Below are 17,254 nucleotides of genomic sequence, written 5' to 3' on the forward strand. Positions count from 1 at the left end.
TTCGTTGGCAGTGAGTTTATATAGTTGGCAGCAAGACAAAATGATGATGTCCTTGGGTGACTTTTTAAAAAAGATTTAGATTGTGTTAAATCATTGTTTTATAGTTGTTTTCTATACAGGAGATAAAATCTTAACTGTTAAAATTGATATGCTTTTTTAGAAAAATGAGGTTAAGTTCACATAACATGAAATCAACTATTACAAAGTGAACAGTTGAGGGGCACTTACTACATATGCAGTATTGGGTAATCACTGTCTCTGCCTCAGAATAATTTCCTCACCCCTAAAGAACTCCCGTGCCCACTAAGCAGTTACTTCATGTTCTCTCTCCTCTCAGACCCTGGCTGCTTCTCTCTACAGATTTGTCTGTTGTGGATATGTCATATAAGTGGAAGTGCACAATATGTGTGCCCTTTTGTGTCTGGCTTCCTTCACTTGGCAGAGTGTTTGAAGGCTCCTCTCACACTATAGCATGTGTCAGTGCTTCTTCCTTTTTATAGCTGAGTAACATGCCATCATGTACTTATACTCAGTTTGTCTATACATTCATTCATTGATGGACACTAGGTTTTTTCCCACCTTTTGGCTATTGTGAATAGTGCTGCTGTGAACGTCCATGTGCTAATTCTCATTTGACCTGTTAGCAGTTCTTTGGGGTATATATGTAGGAGTGGTATTGCTGAGTCATATAGTTAGTTACTTTTTATTTAACTTTCTGGGGAACCATCAGACTTTTCCACAGTGGCCTTACCATTTTATATTCCTACTAGCAATGCACAAAGGTTCCAGTTTCTCCACATCCTTGCCAGTAACCTGATATTTCTGGTTTTTTAAGTTATAGCCATCTAGTGGGTGTGAAGTGGTGTCTCATTGTGGTTTTGATTTTCATTTTCCCAATGACTAATGACGATGAGCATATTTTCTTGTGTATCTTGTTTGGAGAAATGTTGAATTCCTTTGCTTATTTATAAGTTAGATGGTTTATCTTTTTGTTTAATTGTAAGAGTTCTTTCTATATTCTGGATACTAACCTTTATCAGATTTTGATTTGTAAATATTTTCTCCCATTCTGTAATTTGTCTTCTCACTTTCTTAATGATATCTTTGGCACCAAAGGTTTTTTATATTTCTTTTCTTTTAGGGAATCATACGTTTTAAAATACAGCCTAATGCTTCATTATTCATAAACCATTTCAAATTTTTCTACATGTATTTAGCCAATCTTTTAAGTAGCTCCATCAAAGATAGAAGGTGCTTCTTAGTACCTTTAGCGAAATTGGCAAATTTCAGTATGAAAAGAGACTGGAATCAATAGCAAAAATCAGGTTTGGGGGGCTATTCCATTTAGTTATGTTCTCTTTACTAACTTTCTTCGGCTACGTTACCTCTTAATTGGAAAGTAATTCTTGATCCTGGATTTTTTTCTCTTCTACCCAGGATTATCATTGGCAGTGGCGTTCATTCCTCACCAGTGGCTTTACTGCAGTGTATTTCTTAATATATGCAATACACTACTTCTTCTCAAAACTGCAAATCACAGGGACTGCAAGTACAATCCTGTACTTCGGGTATACCATGATAATGGTTTTGATCTTCTTTCTTTTTACAGGTAAGAATTAGAATGGTTGTTTTTTAGTTAATATGTTTTTAGGCAAATTATTTATAATTATTTTGCTTTTATAAAACCCATGAAGGCTCCTGCTACTTAGTGCTCCTATATTTAGTTCTCAGTGCAGCTAAGCATGGTCTGGTCTGCCCCCTGTGAGGGGGCGGTGAGTACCAGTAAAGCAGAGGCGGGAAGACAGGGCTAGTGGAAGAAAACTAACCAGGGACCATTGTTGTGCTGGAAGTACAGGGGTGCCTTGGCCGGAACATCTCAAGGCTTTCCCCTGTCCATCTCTTAATGGAACAGTCTTGCTTTTGCTCTCATTTCAGAAATAGAGTAAAAAGCTCTAACTACCTAATTTAGGAGTAAGTAGAAATTAGAGGTTAGAAATTTAAGATGAGATTGAGAATAAATGATATCAAGAAAAGATGAGCATAGGACATCCCTTATTCTAGAAGTTTTAAACTGCAGGTTTATATCACCACTTTAAAATCCATTTACCTAATGGGATAAAGTGTGCTTTACATTGGTATTTTTATATATACATCTTCTCTGTCCACCTAGGAAAGTTCTCTATATTTCAGTGCTTCGGTACTTAGCAATTGTGGAACGATTAAACAGCAACTACAAATTGAGGGACCATTTCTTTGTCACAGAAAGTGTACATCTGAAATTTTATCTTAAGATTGTGTTCCATGCTATGTGAGGAAGTACAGCAGTCAAAAAAGAAAAAAAACTTGTTAAAAAATTTGCTTTTCTACTTTCTACTCATCTGTTAGTATTTAACAGAATTAGGTAGAGTTTTGAAGTGCCCCTGTTGCTATATCAGTATATATAACAAGATTCAGGCACCTGGATCAATTCTGTACATCAGGTCATTCATTGGTCAGACATAGTGGGGTAGGTGTGTGTGTGTGTGTTGGGGGGATGCGTATCTTGGTCTCTGTGTGATAGATTTAGATCCATAGCCGTAAGTCTCCATAAATGATCTGTGAAACAGTCATAGCCTGTGAGATGAGGATGACTGTTTGGGGGCATCTGTATCCATGTCTGTAAATACATATACAATTTATTCTTTATTATACACAAAAAATCATGGTCTGGGTGAATGTCTTGTTTTTCCACGCACATGTTATCATGATAATTCAACCATCACCTCAACTTTATTGTTCTTGATTTTTAAAGTGTCATATTTTTACTTATTTTGAATAAAGCAAATTTTCTAATCTAAATTCTGGAGCCACATCAAATTTAAATCAACCAGTGAAGCCAGTGACTTTTAGTGTATTTCAGTTTTGGGGAAGGAAACATCCACATTTATTTCAGGACTCTGCACTGACACCATTTTTTGAAGTCAATCTGTTTTAGAAAACAATCATTATTATTCTGCCACATTAGGAAAGATGCCACTTTTAGTATGTACACTATACCTATTCAGTATTAAGAACAAAATAAAATACTAGAAGTACTTGAACAACAAAGTAAACTTAACTTTCTTAGAGTTGCTAGTATGATGATAAAATGTTTTTTCTCATCTTAAAATGCCTTCTGTTACCTTGAAGTTCTTGTTTCACGTAAGATTGTTTCAGTATATTTATGTTTTCACCTTTACTTTTCTGGAATTAACCCCAACCTCTTCTCAAGCCTTAATAATGACCCTTTGAATATCCAGAAGGTATATCTGTGTGTCCTCAAAAAAACACAGTGCATGACGTGTGCAGAGCAGGTACTTGGTTACATATGTGAAGTAAGAATGGGTATAATAACACTCATAACTTCTGTGGTAATGTCCCAACGACAGTCTCTTGACTTACAAAATCTTAAAACAATGGTGAAAACCATTGGAACTTTAAATATAAAACTTCCACAAGGGGTATGTGTATCCCCTTCTATATTCTTCTGTAGCCCTACCTATTGACTATTTCTTAGGGGATAATCTTGGAAAAAATGTTATGGATCAGTTCTAATGTGGTAGGCAGTTTCATAATTTAGTACATATTCTCTTGCAAAACAGCCTCTGAATTTACGTTTAGTACATGTAAGTATGGTATAGTTTAAAAGGATACTACACTTGAAATCAGAAATGAATCTGAATCCTGGCCTTTCTTACCATCCATGGGCCCTAAACAGTTATGTAATCCTTAAAGCCTCATTTTTGTCAACTGTCTGGCATTCAAATTTTTTAGAATCTAAAGTGATAAAAATACTTCAAAATTTTTAGACTCTAAAGTGATAAAAATACCTGAAAATCAAGGCCTGTATTTTTTCATGATTCTCCTCATTTACTCTGTAACAGTCCGTGGAGGCCGGTAGGGCAGATAAAATTATCTCTTTAATGAGATAAAGAAAGGGTGTGGAGATTCCAGGTGACTCATCTAAAGATGATTCACACAGCTCAGGACAGAGCTGCTCTGTCCTCCAGTTCTGTGCCACCTCTCATCTCAGAGGGAGTGTCTCTTTATTATGATTCTTTATCATATCACTTTAACACTTTGTAAAATCTTTTTGAGTTATTTTGTTATAATACTCTTTGAAAACTGATCATTCCCAATAACTGTACTTAGAAAATATTCCCTTTTAATTCTGTGAATCTGATATTCTGATTTTTAAGCTGTTCATATCATATGTTGAATTAATAGCATTTTCCATTTTGTGGTAAGAAAATATTTTTAAATAGGAAAATAAGATAGGCATCCTTTTCCTCTTCCAATTTTAGCCTTTTCTGTATAATGAGAAAAAGAATATATTATAGAAAGTTTTAGATAATCTTATAGCATAAAAAGTTTTTTTTTAATCAATTTCTGTAAGAAATTTGATTTGAATTGGTTCTGTATTTTTCAGAAAACTTTGTGGTGTATTCCTTGTAAATGGCTTATAGTTTTGGTTTATAGTTTTATGGCTTTTTTAAGGAACCAGTCATTCTAAATCTGTACTTTCACGTAAATCATGAGGCTGCCTTTGAAAGGAGGTTGACTCTTGTTTTCTCTTTTATAGGAACAATTGGCTTCTTTGCATGCTTTTGGTTTGTTACCAAAATATACAGTGTGGTGAAGGTTGACTGAAGAAGCCCAGTGTGTCCAGTTAAAACAGAAATAAATTAAATTCTTCATCAACAAACACCTGTTTTTGTGACTACCTTGAGTTTTACCAGACTTATTGGCCTAGTAATCCTTAAGAAACAACATGATTCTAAGTACACCTTTCCCCGCATACCAGTCCCCGCAGAATGTGTTATCAGCACTAAAACATTTGTATCGTGATTTGATTAAGTATATATTCAGTTGTTCTCAATGAAGAGCAAATTTAAATATTATGTGCATTTGTAAATATAATAGCTATAAAATTTTCAGTACTTCTAATGGCAGAATAGAAGAGGCCATATTAAACAATACTGATGAAATACAGGACAGTTCATTGTAAATAGGATTTTCTAGGCTCGGTAGGTGGAAAGAATTATTTTTCTTTGAAGGAAGTAACTTTTTATCATGGTAATTTTGAAGGATGATTCCTATGATGTGTATTGGGGCGGGGGGTAGGGATGCTGCTTTTAAAAAAATCTTGTATTGGTTGTAACTGTTCATATCTTCTTTTCTGTGTTGACTTCATTATTCCATGGTATTGGCCTTTTAAAAACTATGTGCCTCTGAGTCTTTCAATTTATAAATTTGTTATCTTAATAAATATTGTAAAAACATCTTCATTGCATCATTACCTGTTGTATATTCATGGGGATTCTGTATTTACCAGTGGTGTTTTTAAGTGATTTATACTGTTTTATCAGATTCTACTGATTTTTGCTAATGTACTTTCTGAGCTTTGAGCTAAATGAAATTCCAATTTTCCAGGCTTTGTAACAAAACTAAACTTTTCACTATTAGGCAGTAACAGAAATTTTAGTCATGCATATCTAGCCATATCATGCATATTATGTAAGTATAGTAGTCAATATGAGCCTATTGCATTGCTGTTAAGGATTTCATATTTTTTTTACCTGTTTTTCAAAATACAGTATATTTTATTTTTTTAAATCAGTTTTTATGATTATACTTTAGCAATAACTAGCAGCTCTTCTTCATTATGATTACGTTTGTCTTAATTTGGATTTCCTGGAATTAAGAAATCACTGTGTTGCAGTGTGTTGACTGGGACTGTCTCCTGGACAGCAGGAAGCTAAGCGGGTGGGGCTGGGTCAGCCGCATTGTGGACATTCACCTGTCAGCAGAGCTGGGGTGGAAGGAGCTGAGCGCTCAGCATCCATCCCGTGATACTGCCACTGAGCCAGGACCCAGCCCCAGGGTCCCCTCCTGCTGGCTGTCTCCACCATGACCGTCTGCTGTGAACGATGTGGCTTTGGAGAACTGGCCAACCCCTTGAGGAGGGACATGTTGAGAAACTGATGAAGCTGCAGAACCGAGGTCGTAGACTCTTCTTTCAGGACTTCAAGGAAACAATAAGGATTGGACCCCTGAGTGCCGTGGGAAAATGCAACTCAGTAAGTGTGATTGTGCAAACCAGCTGCCATCAGAAACAACTCTTCCCCTGCCCCCACTGGTTCATATGACTTCCTTGAGACCCATTACATGAAGCTGTCAGAGAACTGGGCCGTGTGGGATGGGGCCTCAGGAATCTGTTGTCTTTTGACAAATACACCCTGGGAGGCAGTGGCTTCCGTGGAGCCATGGGCGAGGCTTTGAACTGTCACCAATGCAGTTGATGCCTCATTGGGCTTTTGAGTGTGTGTGTGCATGCATGCTTGGGTGAAAAGGGGAGCAGAGGTGATGTGGAAAGGACCCAAGTGTGAGATGGCATTGTTTCAGCCTTGTCCTGCCACTAATGAGCAGATCCCTTCCAATGTAAATCCTTTGACAAAAGTATTCCCTTTCCATCCTCGGATCTCACGCTGCTTTGTGCAATACTGATGTCTGATAGTTCTGTTACTGTCTTAAATATTAATATTACTCAAGATTATTGTATAACTTTGCAGGCTTATCCTTCCAAATAGATCACAGGCCTTTCAAGGGCAGGAACCACTGCTCCTCCTTTGGTTCAGGCCTCAAGTGTAACAGGACTTTGCGTGTAGTAGGTGTGTATTTGGAAGCGACAGGATGAGATGGTTGGATGGCATCATCAACTCAATGGACATGAGTTTGTGCAAACTCTGGGAGGTAGTGAAGGACAGGGAAGCCTGGTGTGCTGCAGTCCATGGGACTGCAAAGATTCATCACACTGAGCGACTGAAGAATAAGGCACGTATTCATCAAAATGGAATTTAAATAAGTGATATTGATTTTAAATATTAAAATTGATAGAATGATAGACACGATTTCAATGTTTTGTTTAGCTTTCAGATGCCAGAAGGTGCTGTTTTGATCTTGGGAAATTTTGCATTTTTATGTGCGTCCAGCCACATTGTCTTGTACACTTGTTCTCTGTTCGTTGACAGTTGTTAAAAACAAATCAGCACTGGCAGAACTTGGCCAGCTTCTCTCTACACTTAGTTTGAACTGTTACCCATGGAACCAGCTCAAACATAAAGCTACAAAGAGGCTAATTGAAATCAGAATGCTGGGTTATTTCTCATTCAAATAAAACAGATGGCCCTCCTTGCCACACTTCTGTCAAATCTGGTGGTGGGGAGGGGGGGATGAATGTGTTTTTAACTCCCACACAAGCTTACTCTGCTCCTTGAAGGCATTACATGCAGCTACGGAAGGAAGTGTGGCGGGGGATGCAGGAGGGAGGGCTTTTATTTTGAAGATTTAAGAAAAAGCACTTTAACAGGGATAGTCTGTGTTCACAGTTTCAGTTTAGATTCTGAATATTTAATTTTGACTTACTCAAATTTTTCTTTGGAGTAGGTAATCCACACCCATGGTTAACAATTCAAAATGTATAAGAGAATATAGAGAGAAGTCAGTCTCCTTTCAACCTCCATTCACTGACTTCTCTTGCCTGGAGACAATCATGGTTAACCATTTCTTTCCAGAAATTGAAACTTTGTTCTTAATGTACTGACTTGAAACCTCATTTTTGATTTCCTATTTAACTGACAGTATTAAGAGTATTCCGTTTCAGAGTTGGTTGTGAGAGTTTTAAGAAAGCAGGTGTGGAGATTGTATTTTTATTGGACAGAGTATGTTTGATATATTAGTACAAAGCATTGCTGTTACAAAGTCACCTCACTGAAATTTAATAGATTTGTAAGGTGGTATAAACCACCTCTTAGGAGCTGTTTGGGAAAAGAAGTTTTGAGAGAAACTTGAGAAAATTCTCTTACTCCATAGCGAGGTAGTTGCTGCAGCTCCATTGCCCAGAGACTCTACAAGACGAGAGATCTAAAAAGAACCCAGCTCACAAAGGATGTTTCCATAAAGAGTTGAGGTTGTGTCAGGCAGGAGTGCACCAGAGTGGATCCCCGAAGCACATGGGTGCCTTGGAGAAAACTCCCATCCTGGACACAGAATCTGTACCTAAGAGGAAATGATTTCTGAAACAAGACGATTTTATGAATGTTTAAAGGAATCAAAAAAAAAAAAAGACCTCAGCTCCTGTGGCCCCTTGTTACTGATTTTTGGAAAAGCAACTTAGAAACAGCCTGGTGCCTGGCTAAAATGTGCACTTGGCAATTTGTCTTGATGCTCATGCGTGCGTGCGCAGAGACACAAACACACAGTTTGCCTCGGGAACATACACACACACACACACACACACACACACTGTTTGCCTCAGGAGCTGGGTGCCCTCCCAACCCAGTCTTGAGAAAGCTTAATTTCAGAAGAAGCCACGATGTGTTTTATTTCTGCCTCAGGTGTGAACTTTGTTTTTTTCACATCTCTGTCAGGGCAGTGGCATTTTTAACCATATGGCTAACAGTAAAGTGAGCTTTGATTCCTTGGGGCAAGAAGTCCAAGGATCAGTGTGAACAAATGGGGAGCAATTCGTTCCCCGCACCCTCATCGTTGCTTCCCTGAGGTGGCTGACTTCACGGTCCCGAGCAGCCCCTCTGGCTGTGAAGGGACCCCGCTTGTTCCCCCTCACTGTCCACAGCTTGGCTGTGGCTGCGAGCCCAGACGCACCAGAGCCTCAGCCACTCGGGGCTCAGGCTCCGGGTTCAGGCAATCCCCCAGGCACATCTTGCTGTGTGTGCCTTGGCCACCAGGATAGTCCCAGGAGGAGACCCCTACCAACCGAAACCCAAGGTGCTGGTGGAGAAAAGGGCTCCAAGGAAAGCAAGGAGAGACCTCACACCTGAGTGCCCGTGAGCTGCCTTCTTTCACTGGAAGATGTAGCCTACTTTCAGAACCATGAAAAATCTATAAACTCTTATTTTGATCCCACCTGACCAACACTTAGATTCAAATATTTACTCTTCAAGAGAGCAGCAGAGGATGAGATGGTTGGATGGCATCACTGAATCAATGGACATGAACTTGGGTGAACTCCAGGAGATGGTGAGGGACAGAGAGACCTGGCATACTGCAGTCCATGGGGTCACAAAGAGTTGGACATGACTTCACGACTGAACAAGTGTGAGTCAATGAATGTGAAGTTCTCCCAGCAGGTGACAAAAGGCTAAAAGGGAGTTGCATATGGATGTCATTGTATATTAAACCACAGTTACCTCTGATCTTCTCAATGTTCTAGTTACAAACCCAATGGTTTGGCACTGCAATGTTTATCCTAATTTTATCCAATTTTCTGCAGCATTTAGATATCCTCTGTGTGCACTGTGAAGACTAGTACATTATTCATTTTCTTAAAATCCTAGTGTGACCATACAGGAAGGAGAGGAATTGCTGGAGCATGTGAGCATTGTTGGGAGAGGGAGGGGCTTCTGGGAAGAAGCAGCTGACTCGTGGTGCAGGCAGAGGGTTTACATTGCTGACTGGGTGGTGGAAGCAAGCCCCAGTCCCCTCCAGTCAAGGCATGGGACGCAGGTGGAACCACTGGAGGTTGACCAAGAAGTGTTTGTTGACTGCTGGTTGAGAAGCCCGGATCCACTGGCTTTCTCGTGAACAGAAAACATGAACAAAATACAGGATAGGAGGTGGCAGTTGAATGGCAACTGTTCTTGAGTCAAAAGGTGGGGAGTTAAAGGAAGGACAGTGACTTGATTTCAGTTCCTGAGTCTGACTCCCACCCTCCTGCCACTTGCTCTGTAAACTGCAGGGCAGCTCAAGGTGTCCTTGGTTCATGCCTTCCCTGTCCTTGTCTACAGCGGGCAGGGCAGGAAGCCAAAGTTCCACCTGTCTGTAAGCACCCCATAAGCACTTGGAGGGGCAGGCCTTAAGTGGGCCAGATGCCGAGAGATGTAGGGGGAGGGAAGTTCTGGAACCCTCAGACCAGGCAACCAGCATCCCTCGGAGAGAGGAGCTGTGCCAGACTCCCTCGTCTTCAAACGGGATTCGATGAGCTCCTCAGTCAAAGGCCAGGCTCCCCTGGTGGCTCAGACGGTAAAGAACCTGCCTGCAATGTGGGAGATCTGGCTGGGTTCCATCCCCGGGTCGGGAAGATCCCCTGGAGAAGAAAATGGCAACCCACTCCAGCATTCTTGCCTGGAGAATCCCATGGACAGAGGAGCCTGGCGGAGGAGCTACAGTCCATGGGTCCGCAAAGAGTCAGACACAACTGAGCGACTAACGTTTTCACTTTTCAGTCAAAGCCAGGTTCTAGAACCTGCTCAGGATTTTGATGGACTAGGATGTGGCTACCCGCTCCAGTATTCTTGTCTGGAAAATCCCGTGGACAGAGGAGCCTGGTAGGCTACAGTCCATGGAGTTGTAGAGAGTCAGACTCAATTGAGCATGCACACGTGCACGCAGGGCCTTGATTCAAGAATGGCCGAGCCAGGCTGAGCCTCCTGGTGGAGTGTGACTGGAGCCACACCACAGACTGACTTCTTCCACAGCCGGAAGCTGCAGATCGGGGTCCCCCAGGGCCTGTCCTGCTGGCAGACAGGGCTTTTGACACACAGTGCCCACGAGGGCACGGGAGACCTACTCTGTAGTTTCTTAGGATTTCTGTCAGGTTCTGAGGTTTGGCTGGGCTTTGGCGACCAGTTATATCTGAGCAGTTGTCTACTTCGCATAGAAACATAGGCCTTTCTAGGGAATATATAAAACATCTCCTTTCTACCTTCTCTGACCTTCTCCCTTCCCCCTTCACATCCAGCAGAAGCACCAGAATTCCTCAACTGGCAAAGAATCCAGCATGTTTCTCTAAGGAGGACCGGGACACATCTCGCTTGCTTTTTTTTTTTTTTTAATTGACAAGAATACGTTTTTTTTTTTTTTCTTTCTTTTTTCTCTGTCTCTTCTTTTGAGAGAATTGTCAATCTATATGCAATTTTAAGAAACAACACAGATGGCCCTGGATTACCTTTTGCCCCGGTCCCCTAGTAATGACATCTTGCAAAGCCATCACACAATATCAAAATCAGGACATTGACAGTGATTCGTGAAGATACCGAACATCTCTATCACTAGGATCCCTCGGGTTGCCCTTTCATAGCTATCCCCACCTCCCTTAGCCTCCTCCCACCATTAATTCACTCTCCATCTCTAGAATTCTACCACTTCACGAATATCATTTAAATGGACTCAAGCGGTATGTGATCCTTAGGCCTGGCTTTCTCCACTCACTATCAGTCTTTGGAGATTAATCCCAGCTGTATTGTGCATCAGTTCACTATCTTTTATCGATGACAACATTCCAGAGTATGGATGTTCAGAGTTTGTTTCCCACATTGAAGGACATTGGGATCTTTCCCAGTTTGGAGTGAATATGAATAAAGCCTCTCTCAACACTTTTATACAGATTTTTTTTTGTGAGAACATGAGTTTTCATTTCTCTGGGATAAATGCCCAAGAATGAAATCACAAAGTCAAATGGTAGTTCCACGATTAGTTTTATAAGAAGCTGCCAAACACAGGGTGGCTGTGCACCGTTTTACATTCCCGCTGGGAACATGGGAAAGATCCGCTTCTCCACATTCTCACCAGCCCTTGGTGACGTTGCTATTTTTTATGTTCTGATAGGTATGTATTGACCTTGTGGTTTTAATTGGTACTTCCCTTATGGCTACTGATACTGGGTATCTTTTCATGTGCTTAGTTGCCATCTTTGGCAAAATGTCTGTTCATGTCCGTTGCCCATTTTCTGATTGGATTGTCTGGTTTTTATTGTTGAGTTCAGCTCTCCCTTTTTAAAACAGATTGTAGGGTGGAGATGGGGGAAGTTCTGAAATTAACCCAGTAATTCTGTTGGGTCTTTGCTCATCCCCTGGATCTCTTAGCCAGGGATTATTAGCAAAGTGGGGGTTGGGTGAGGGACTTGCATTTGAATCCCTATTTTCTGCTCTCAGTGGGATGACAGGACATGTATGCACAGCAGCTTAGAAGCAGGTATGAGCATCTTTCCTCCAACCTGCTCTCTGAGGAGGGGCAATGAAGGAAGGGAGAAATGAAGGGCTTCATGTTCATAATGATGGGCTCCGTGGTCTCCAGCTGTGACCACCAGACCCAGCTAGTCTTAAATCAGTGCCTCTCAAACTTCCGCATGCCTGTCAATCACCTGGAGATCGTAAGATGCAGATTCAGACACACCTGGCCTGGGGTGGGTCTGGAGAGTCTGCCCTTCCCATCAGCCCCAGGAAGTGCAATGCTCCTGGCTCCTGGCCCAGGTTTGAGCAGGAAGGGCCTAAAGAGCCCCTCTCTCTCTCAGAGGAGGACACCGAAGCCCAGGCAAGTTGAACAATTTACCCCAAATCACAAAGTCCACACCAGCTCTCTTCCCACTCGCATTGCCACCTTCAGTGGCAGCACCCCCTGTGCCCCCCACCGCCTGCTCAGGGAGAATGACATTCTTCTCAGGAAGTGGCCAGAAAATCCTGCCCTGGGGTGCATTTGAGTCAATGAGTTAGTGCAGTTTCCCCCAGGGATTTCTGCAGTTTGGGTCTGGTCTTGAGTGGTTTCGTGTCCACTAAGCAGATTCCAGGCTATGTCAATACATAGTGAGCACCTATCCCATAAACCCAATTTCATCAAATCAGCAAACTACAAACTTACAGGGCATGTGCGAGTGGTGTGTTTAGGGCTGACTTGTGTGCCTGTCCCCCCTCCTGCCCCCCAAATTCATATGCTGAAGCCCTAATGCCCAGTGCCTCAGAATGCAGCTGTATTTGGATACAGGTGTTTTAAAGAGGTAATCAAGTTCAATGAGGTCATTAGGGTGGGCCCTGATCCAATATAACTGGTGTCATATGAAGAGGAGATGATAACACAGACACACACAGGGGGAAGATGGTCATTTACAAGGCAAGAAGTGAGGACTTGGGAGAGATCAAATCTGCCAATACCTTGAGCTTGGGCTTACGGCCTCAAAACTGTAGGGAATTAAGCTCTGTTTTGTAAACCACCCAGTTTATCATACTCTGTTATGGCAGCGCTACAAAACGTACCTACCAGCTAATAGGAAGGGGAGAGGGGGAGGGAGCAATATTCCTTGGCACAGTCTTCAGGCAGGTGTGCTGGAGGGTAGCCATCTTTCAGCAGCAGATTACTTCCTCATCTGTCCCAACCCTGCCTTGATTTTCTCCTTAGTTACCTACCTCTGTGTTGAAACAAGACTCCGGGCATCCTCGCTGTCCCCCACTTCACTTCTATTTACTTCTTTACCTGTTAAAGTATAAAATCCTGGAAGGTAAAACATGACTGTCAGACAGACATACACTTCTGGCTTGTTAAAAATTTTATTTAACTTATTAATCAATGAGAGAATGAATAAGAGTTTAAACCAGGTCGAGTGAGATTTAGACTTGCAGGGATTTATATTCTCCACTGGGTAATATTCTTTTGCATTACTATGAACAGGACTCATTGGCATGGCTCGAGACAGGATGTTTGCCTGACTATCCATTTTCCACACATTTACTTCTATCTGTACATAACTAAATACTAGTCCAACCAAAAGCAATCAGAGGTGCACATACCCTTATAGGATCTGGTACTCCTGAATGATCTGGGGGACAACAGACTAGCATTTTATTGGAAGGATACTAATAATCTCTTTCGCCCATTTCCAAACCTTTGGCCATTTTCCTAGCGTACCTATTTTGCAATGCGTAAGGGGGTCCCTGAGAGTGATTCACACCCAACTTGGTGGGTCAGGGGTGGGTGGGGAGGAACTCACTCAGTCCTGACCTCACCTGGGGTCTAGTCCAGCCTGTCTCTCATGGGCCAAGCTAAAGTCATCCTACCAGTTGACCTCCTTCCAAGGCCACGTGAGCCCCACTTGGGCCACAGCTACACCCCTCTGTGCGTCCTAAGTGCACGCTAAGTTGCTTCGGTTGTGTCCAACCTTGTGCAACCACATGGACTGCAGCCCGCTGGGCTCCTCTTTCCATGGGATTCTCCAGGCAAGAACACTGGAGTGGGTTGCCATGCCCTCCTCCAGGGGATCTTCCCGACCCAGGGATCGAACCCATGCCTCTCACGTCTACCTTCACTGGCAGGTGGGTTCTTTCCCACTAGCTCCACCTGGGAAGCCTGCCATCTGCATCCCTGGGGACCCACAGTTACTTGGTGCCTGAGAGGAAGAACAGACCCTCTGCCATTGTCCCAGCAATTCTCCTCAGCATTCGGCACTTTGTCTCATCTAATGCACTTGTGAAAGTGCTGGATGTGGTAACCAATCACCCAGAGCCGGCCCTCAAGCTCTACATCCGCTTTCCTGGTTCCGAGTTGGGAAAACTAATATCTGCTCCTTTAGTAATATGCTTCCTCGATCATTCTATGACGTAGGTAGATAACAGCTCACAGTGGGGCAGAAAGAGGATTTAGCAGAATAAGCATTTAACAATATTTGAAACATTTATTCAGCTTGAGTACCTTTTATATCTTTGGTTTTATAGTAAGAGCTAAGATAGATTTTTTTTTTTAAGAGTCAACCTGGGACTTCCCTGGTGGCCCAGTGGCTAAGACTCTGCACTCCCAATGCAGGGGGCCCAGGTTCAATCCCTGGCCAGGGAACTAGATCCATGACTAAGAGTCCTCATGCTGCAACTAAGACCCGGCACAGCCAAATAAATATATATTTTTAAAAGGTCAACCTTCCCATTCTAATGGGGATAATAGCCAGGAAAGCAGATAACTAGCAAACTAATGATCTGAGAAGGGCCACTGCCATACATTCCCAAAGAAAGGCAATGCCAAAGAATGCTCAAACTACTGCACAATTGCACTCATCTCACATGCTAGTAAGGAGAAGGCAATGGCACCCCACTCCAGTACTCTTGCCTGGAAAATCCCATGGACAGAGGAGCCTGGTGGGTTGCAGTCCATGGGGTCGCACAGAGTTGGACATGACTAAAGCGACTTAGCAGCAGCAGCACATGCTAGTAAAGTAATGCTTAAAATTCTCCAAGCCAGGCTTCAGCAATACGTGAACCGTGAACTTCCAGATGTTCAAGCTGGTTTTAGAAAAGGCAGAGGAACCAGAGATCAAATTGCCAACATCCACTGGATCATGGAAAAAACAAGAGAGTTCCAGAAAAGCATGTATTTCTGCTTTATCGACTATGCCAAAGCCTTTGATTGTGTAGATCACAATAAACTGTGGAAAATTCTGAAAGAGATGGGAATACCAGACCACCTGACCTGCCTCTTGAGAAACCTGTATGCAGGTCAGGAAGCAACAGTTAGAACTGGACATGGAAAAACAGACTGCTTCCAAATAGGAAAAGGAGTGCATCAAGGCTGTATATTCTCACCCTGCTTATTTAACTTATATGCAGGGTACATCATGAGAAAGGCTGGGCTGGATGAAGCACAAGCTGGAATCAAGATTGCTGGGAGAAATATCAATAACCTCAGATATGCAGATGACACCATCCCTATGGCAGAAAGTGAAGAAGAACTAAAGAGCCTCTTGATGAAAGTGAAAGAGGAGAGTGAAAAAGTTGGCTTAAAGCTCAACATTCAGAAAACTAAGATCGCGGCATCCGGCCCCATCACTTCATGGGAAATAGATGGGGAAACAGTGGAAACAGTGGCTGACTTTATTTTTCTGGGCTCCAAAATCACTGTAGATGGTAATTTCAGCCATGAAATTAAAAGACGCTTATTCCTTGGAAGGAAAGTTATGACCAACCTAAACAGCATATTGAAAAGCAAAGACATTACTTTGTCAACAAAGGTCTGTATAGTCAAGGCTATGGTTTTTCCAATGGTCATGTATGGATGTGAGAGTTGGACTGTGAAGAAAGCTGAGCGCTGAAGAATTGATGCTTTTGAACTGTGGTGTTGGAGAAGACTCTTGAGAGTCCCTTGGACTGCAAGGAGATCCAACCAGTCCATCCTAAAGGAAATCAGTCCTGAATATTCATTGGAGGGACTGATGCTGAAGCTGTAACTCCAACACTTTGGCCACCTCATGCGAAGAGCTGACTCATTTGAAAAACCCTGATGCTGGGAAAGATTGAAGACAGGAGGAATAGGGGACGACAGAGGATGAGATGGTTAGATGGCATCACCGACTCAATGGACATGGGTTTGGGTGGGCTCCGGGAGTTGCTGATGGACAGGGAGCCCTGGTGTGCTGCTTCATAGGGTCACAAAGAGTCAGACACGACTGAGCAACCGAACTGAACTGAACTGCCATACATGGCCTTCCGATATCCCCATCTTTTAAAGGCTTGTCCCTTGGCCCAGATGCCCCCTAGCTGGAAGCTCTTCAAGAGCACAGTCTCTGAGTTTCCCAGGGACCTGTTGCTGTGCCCGCCCAGTAATGACTTGTTGGGACAGGCCCCTGCCATGTGGGCAGGATCTTCCCAGTCTCAGCCTGGAATTCTGGGCGGCATAGTTGTGTCAGTTAATGTGCTTTGGGGGAAACCTGGGTTTGATTAGGAGAGAGAAAAGAGCACAGGGTCCTGGGGTTAATGGTGTCCTCCCAGAAAGGATGTGTTGAAATCCTACCCCCGCCCCCGCCCTTCCGTGGCCCCTCCTCACAATGTGACCTTATTTGGAAATAGGGTCCTTGCAGATGGAATTAGCTAAGCTAAGGGCATACTGGCCTGAGGTGGACCCTGTTCCAACCTGACTGGTGTCCTCATTAGAAGAGGAGAGAGCCACATGAGGACAGAGACAAAAGGGGAGATGCCATGTCACGACTAAGAGCGCCTGGAGTGAGGCCCGGCCAGCAAATCTCGAGAAGCTGGGAGAGGCGAAGAGGGACCCATCTCCACAGGTTTCAGAGCCGCCCTGAGTTTGGATTTCTAGCCTCCAAAACTGTGAGAGAACATGTTTCTGTGGTTTTAAGCCTCCCTTCATCCCCCCTGCCCATTTTGTGGCGACTTGCTCCTGCAGCTCTAGGAAACTCAAACAGCAGGCAACCAGTAATCTCCTATATTCAGCAGGTAATGAAACATACTTTCTGGTGTTCCAGTGGATGCAACTCTGTGCTTCCAAGGCAGAAGGCGTGGGTTCAATCCCTGGTTGGGGAACTCAGCTTCCACAGGCCATGCAGATCCACTAAAAGATTTTTTTTTCAGTTATTAAAAAATTAAATGAAAAAATGAAGTGGGGACAGAATTGAAATTAATAGTCCACCTGAGGGAGCTCTAGAGCCTTCGCTCCCCGCCCCACCCCCCCC

The 17,254-nt window shown here is 42.9% G+C and overlaps 1 protein-coding gene and 1 non-coding gene across 2 annotated transcripts in view; both read left to right on the forward strand.

The window, feature by feature from the left end:
* TM9SF2 (transmembrane 9 superfamily member 2) overlaps positions 1-5,302 on the forward strand; it is a 50,141-nt gene extending 44,839 nt beyond the window's left edge. Inside the window, exons 16-17 of the mRNA XM_040267402.1 lie at positions 1,438-1,609; positions 4,601-5,302. Of these exons, the coding sequence (XP_040123336.1) occupies positions 1,438-1,609; positions 4,601-4,668 (240 nt within the window). The 3' untranslated portion in view covers positions 4,669-5,302. The remainder of the gene's footprint in view (positions 1-1,437; positions 1,610-4,600) is intronic.
* A 9,259-nt stretch (positions 5,303-14,561) lies between these two features.
* TRNAG-CCC lies at positions 14,562-14,634 on the forward strand. The gene has a single exon. It is a non-coding gene; the product is annotated as a tRNA-Gly (tRNA).
* Positions 14,635-17,254: the final 2,620 nt, after the last annotated feature.

This window comes from Oryx dammah, unplaced genomic scaffold (assembly GCF_014754425.2).
Source record: "Oryx dammah isolate SB20612 unplaced genomic scaffold, SCBI_Odam_1.1 HiC_scaffold_24, whole genome shotgun sequence".
Classification (NCBI taxonomy): domain Eukaryota; kingdom Metazoa; phylum Chordata; class Mammalia; order Artiodactyla; family Bovidae; genus Oryx; species Oryx dammah.